The 5,000-nt window shown below is 45.3% G+C and overlaps 1 protein-coding gene across 1 annotated transcript in view; it reads right to left on the reverse strand.

Moving 5' to 3' along the window:
• Positions 1–5,000, reverse strand: part of lta4h (leukotriene A4 hydrolase) — a 15,895-nt gene that overhangs the window by 6,576 nt on the left and 4,319 nt on the right. The window contains exons 6-9 of the mRNA XM_012814305.3: positions 2,997–3,049; positions 2,818–2,890; positions 1,909–2,049; positions 764–787 (exon numbers count right to left, since the gene is read on the reverse strand). Of these exons, the coding sequence (XP_012669759.1) occupies positions 764–787; positions 1,909–2,049; positions 2,818–2,890; positions 2,997–3,049 (291 nt within the window). The remainder of the gene's footprint in view (positions 1–763; positions 788–1,908; positions 2,050–2,817; positions 2,891–2,996; positions 3,050–5,000) is intronic.

Consider the following 5,000-nt stretch of genomic DNA (forward strand, 5'->3'; position numbering starts at 1 on the left):
TTGCGTTGTCATGTGAATCCATTATTAAACTGAAGTTATAGACTGTTAATCCATTATTAAACTTAGCATTTTGATTGTTTAACAGAATGGGGCGATGTTTGACACTGTCCGATAACTGACATAGCTACGCTAACTATCATAACATCCACCAACAAATAGTACACTAACCATCATAACACACAGATGTGTTGATGACACAGACGGGGTGGGATAAAGTAATCAAACGGTGTATACGCTCAAGGTTACTGCACTGCCGAATAATGTCAGCACGTGCTCAAGCATTCATTAAATACAAGCATTAAGAAACATGACCTAAATTAGATCTTTTTTACGCTTTTCCACCATGTTTCCACCCCCGAGTCAAAACAGGCGCTCCAAATAAAAAGCAGACATGGATGATGAAGCACACCACACGTCTGAATGACATCCTGTACTCGATGGATCTTATCTACGGCGCAAACAGCCCACGCAGTGTTTGACTGGAGTCATATCATTGCAAGGTCACACTGCAAACGTTGATAGATAGAACATGTGTTTTCAGCCCAATGATTCATATTAGGCAGTGTTATTCATAGTTGTCAAACCGTCAGGTTGATGCCAACCTAAAATCTAAATGCAGATTTTGACATGACGGTGACTATATTAAAACACTATACTAAAAAATTCTGCGCACACACATAATTCCAGATACTGATGTCCTGATTGTCACATATGCAGAGAGACAGACGGTGTGTGTGTGTGTGTGTGTGTGTGTGTGACTTACGTTGGACAGGGACTTGTCTCCAGCCTGCATGGGAGACCAAAGAGAACATATTTGATTAGAACATTGGAACACAAAATCATACATGGAACATGGAACATGAAGAGAACACGCCTTTAGAACCTTTTATACCTGCTACTGTTCCACAAGGACACGTTACTTAGAACCTTTTATACCTGCTACTGTTCCACAAGGACACGCTACACAGAACCTGCTCGTATCTTGGTTCTACACTGTGTTACATGAGGGAAACATGCTACACAGAACCTATTCTGACCGGAGGTGTGTGTGTGTGTGTGTGACCACGTTACACAGGAACACACTTATGCTCTTCCATCCCACGCTGTGGCTGTCTGGCTTTGCCTTCAGTGTCTACATTAGTGTCATCCAAACCTCCACATCATTCTCCAAACCTCATTCTCATCATTCTCCAAACCTCATTCTCCAAACCTCATTCTCCAAACCTCCACATCATTCTCCACAGGCAGCAGAGGCACTCACATCACCATAGAGGGTTTCGGATTGAGGAGAAGTGTAAAATTCTTTTTACACTTTTGTGAGAATTGTTGTGTGTGTGTGTAGGTGTGAAGCCGGTAGTTATATCTGGGCAAGAGTGTGTGTTTTTTGCGGCACATGTGTTAGTATGTATGTGTGAAGCCGGTAATTATATTTGGGTAAGAGTGTGTGTTTGCGGTACATGTGTTGTGTGCTGTGTGAAGCTGGTAATTATATCTGGGTGTTTCAATGCCAGAATCTTGAGATGGTGTGAAAGACCAAAAGTAGTGTGTTAGTGTGCATGTTGGCATGTAATAGTGTCTTTGTATGTCTGTAACTACAAGGGTAAATGTAGATCATTATACATACGAGTGTGTGTGTGTGTGTGTGTGTGTGTGTGTGTGTGTGTGTTTGCAAGCACATTTGTGCGCCACAGCGATTGTGCCTGTGTACATCTCTATCTCCAAGGATGCACGTGTACATGTATGTATGCATGCAGGTGTGTGTGTGTGTGTGTGTGTGTGTGCATGTGTTCCCTGAAGTGTGTATTCGTCAGCCTGTGTGTGTGTGTGTGTGTGTGTGTGTGTGTGTGTGTGTGTGTGTGTGTGTGTGTGTGTGTGTGTGTGTGTGTGTGTGTGTGTGTCTAGTCTCACCAACAGTGTGGGCGTGGCGAATGTGAGGCAGGGGTTCTCCATTCCTCCGTAGGGGAAAGATGGAGGGAGCACCAGGATGTCATACTGACCCCACACGTACGGCCCCGCCAGGGACTCAGCAGTCTTCAACATGGACTCCGTCTGGGAGGGGGAGAGAGAGAGAGAGAGAGGGAGAGAAGAGAGAGAAGAGAGAGAGAGAAGAGAAGAGAGAGAGAGAGAGAGGAAGAGAGAGAGGGAAGGAAGACAAAGAAGGCAGCGAAAGAAAAGTAAGCAAACAGCACCATAGACCGTATACATTATTACACCATAGACCGTATATATTACACCATTTGCAGAACCTTTGTTACACCACCCGGTGTGCAGGGTTCTCACCCATTTGAAAGTGAGCTGTCTCAACATACGAGTACAAACTTGCGTACTTTACTGGAGGAACTGGATTATGCCACACAACTTCGCACAACAACAACAAAAAACATTACACACGGGAGAGAACAATAAAATCCTTTCATTAGACCTATACATATACTATACAAACAATGATTTCATGATTTTTCCAAAACTTCCAATTGATTTTTACTGAATTTCATGACTTTTCCAGGCCTGGAGAATGGGATTTTAAAAGCCCATGAATAGCTGACCAGCCACGCATCCTTGTCCCTGCTCTAGGGGGGGGGGGGGTTCAGGCTCTGGGCTCTGTAAAGCGCCTTGAGACAATTCAATTCAATTCAATTCAATTTATATAGCACCAAAACAATAAAATTGTCTCAAGGCGCTCTGTTCAAACTGTTATGGCGAAAGGCTATATGAATAAAATCGAGTTTAAAAAGAATATGATACAAACATACTATTTGAGGTTAGGACAGGACAGGACGGGACGGGACGGGACGGGACATTAAGACACTCACTCACCTCTGAGAACTCAAACGCTGCCAGATCTACATACTCCTTCTCAGACCACACCCTGGTGCGGGGCCCGATCTCCCTACACACACACACACACACACACACACACACACCAATCATTACACATTATTGTCACTACATGACTTCCTATGCATGAGATATGAGATATGAGCTTGAGCGTTCACCTGCTCTCCAGGGCTCCAACCACAATGGCAATGAGATAGGAAGGCATCGGGACCTGCAGGAGGACACAAGGAGACAAGCCATCAGTTGGACAGGCAATCGACCGTTAGCCCCACACACACACACACACACACACCTCACCAGATCAATAAAAAAAAAAATCACAGCTGGCATATACCAAAAACCCACATCAACCAAACTCTCTTCACTCATAGCATTTTAAATAAATAAATAACTAAATAACACAGACACATGAAAAATGTTGCAGTCTCTCATACACTACACCGCGTTCCACATTATTATGCAAATTGTATTTAAGGGTCATAAACATTATTTTTTGGTTTTTCAATTAAACTCATGAATGGTATTGTGTCTCAGGGCTATTTGGATGATTGAAATTAATCTTAGACACCTGTGATAATTAGTTTGTCAGGTGAGCAAAGGAAAACTACTTAAGAAGGATGTTCCACATTATTAAGCAAGCTACATGTTTCAGGCAAAATGGGGAAGAAAAAGGATCTCTCTGCTGCTGAAAAGCAGCAAATAGTGCAATACCTTGGTCAAGGTATCACAACATTGGATATTTCCAAAAGAATTGCGCGTGATCATCGGACGGTGAAGAAATTTGTCACCGATTCACAGCACAAGCGGGTTCGTTCAGACAAAGGCAAAATAAGGAAGATTTCTGCCAAACAAATGCGTAGGGTTAAGAGAGCAGCCACTAAAATGCCATTGAATAGCAGCAAACAGGTGTTTGAAGCCGCTGGTGCCTCTGGAGTCTCGCGAACTTCAAGATGTAGGATGCTCAAGAGGTTCGGCCACCCCTAAACCAAGCTCACAAGCAAAAAAGGTTGCAGTGGGCTCAAGACTACATGAAGACTAACTTTCAAACTGTTTTGTTTATAGATGAGTGCCGTGCAACCCTTGATGGTCCTGATGGATGGAGTAGTGGATGGTTGGTGAATGGCCACCATGGCTGAGACGTCAACAAGGAGGTGGCGGAGTCATGTTTTGGGCCGGAATCATGGGGAGAGAGCTGGTAGGCCCCTTCAGGGTCCCTGACGGTGTGGTTTGCACACACAGTCAGCTCACACATACATGCACGCACACACACTTTGGGGAATTGGGGAAGTGGCGGCTGAGGTCAAGAGGAGGGGGTAAACGCGTTCACCAAAAAGGAGCTCAGCCGGTTCTTTCTGGTTTTAGTTCCTTCACAATGTGAGAATGTCGCCAACTTTATGATCACGATGAGGCCACAGGTTCAACAGGGTTTGTAGAGCGTGGTCACCCCACCCGGACTCGAACCCGGGTCTACAGGGTGCCAAACATGCGCTCTGACCGCCACACCAAAGAGCCCGGCTCAATGGCATGGCAGCCAGAGAGCATATTCAACTGTAGGGACGATCACATCGTCACAGTCGCCATGTCTGAAGTACAGCCGTCCTGTAGTGCTCAATGCTGACTGGGCCAGTGGTTTCAGAATGAACCCAAGGTCTACCCCCATTAGGATGCAACCACCGGGTCAAACTACAGTGGAGCGGGGCCAGAACCAGAGCCAGAGCCAGAACCTGTCTATTCACGCCTGAATGGGTCTGCTTGTACCAGACTACCAGAGACCTGACCTGACCACCAGAGACCAGACCAGACCAGACCAGACCAGACCAGACCAGAGAAGTCTGGTCACAGGCCACTGCGGACACTGTTGGCACTTCCTGTACTCCTCAATTTCAAACAGGAGTCTAAAATATACCCAGGATCTGTCTCATAACAGTGGATCATCATGAACATTGTACTACGAGAGAGAGAGAGAGAGAGAGAGAGAGAGAGAGAGAGAGAGAGACAGAGAGACAGAGAGAGAGAGACAGAGAGAGAGATAGACAAAGAGAGAGCAAAAAGAGGATGGGGAAATGAACTAGATATATTGAGGGAGGCGTGTGACAAATAGAGACAGGCAACGACCAAAGCATTGAGCCGTCCGTCATGTATGAACTAAAGCCATCGTGTGG

The sequence above is a fragment of the Clupea harengus genome, chromosome 16 (genome assembly GCF_900700415.2).
Source record: "Clupea harengus chromosome 16, Ch_v2.0.2, whole genome shotgun sequence".
NCBI classification, from domain to species: Eukaryota; Metazoa; Chordata; class Actinopteri; order Clupeiformes; family Clupeidae; genus Clupea; species Clupea harengus.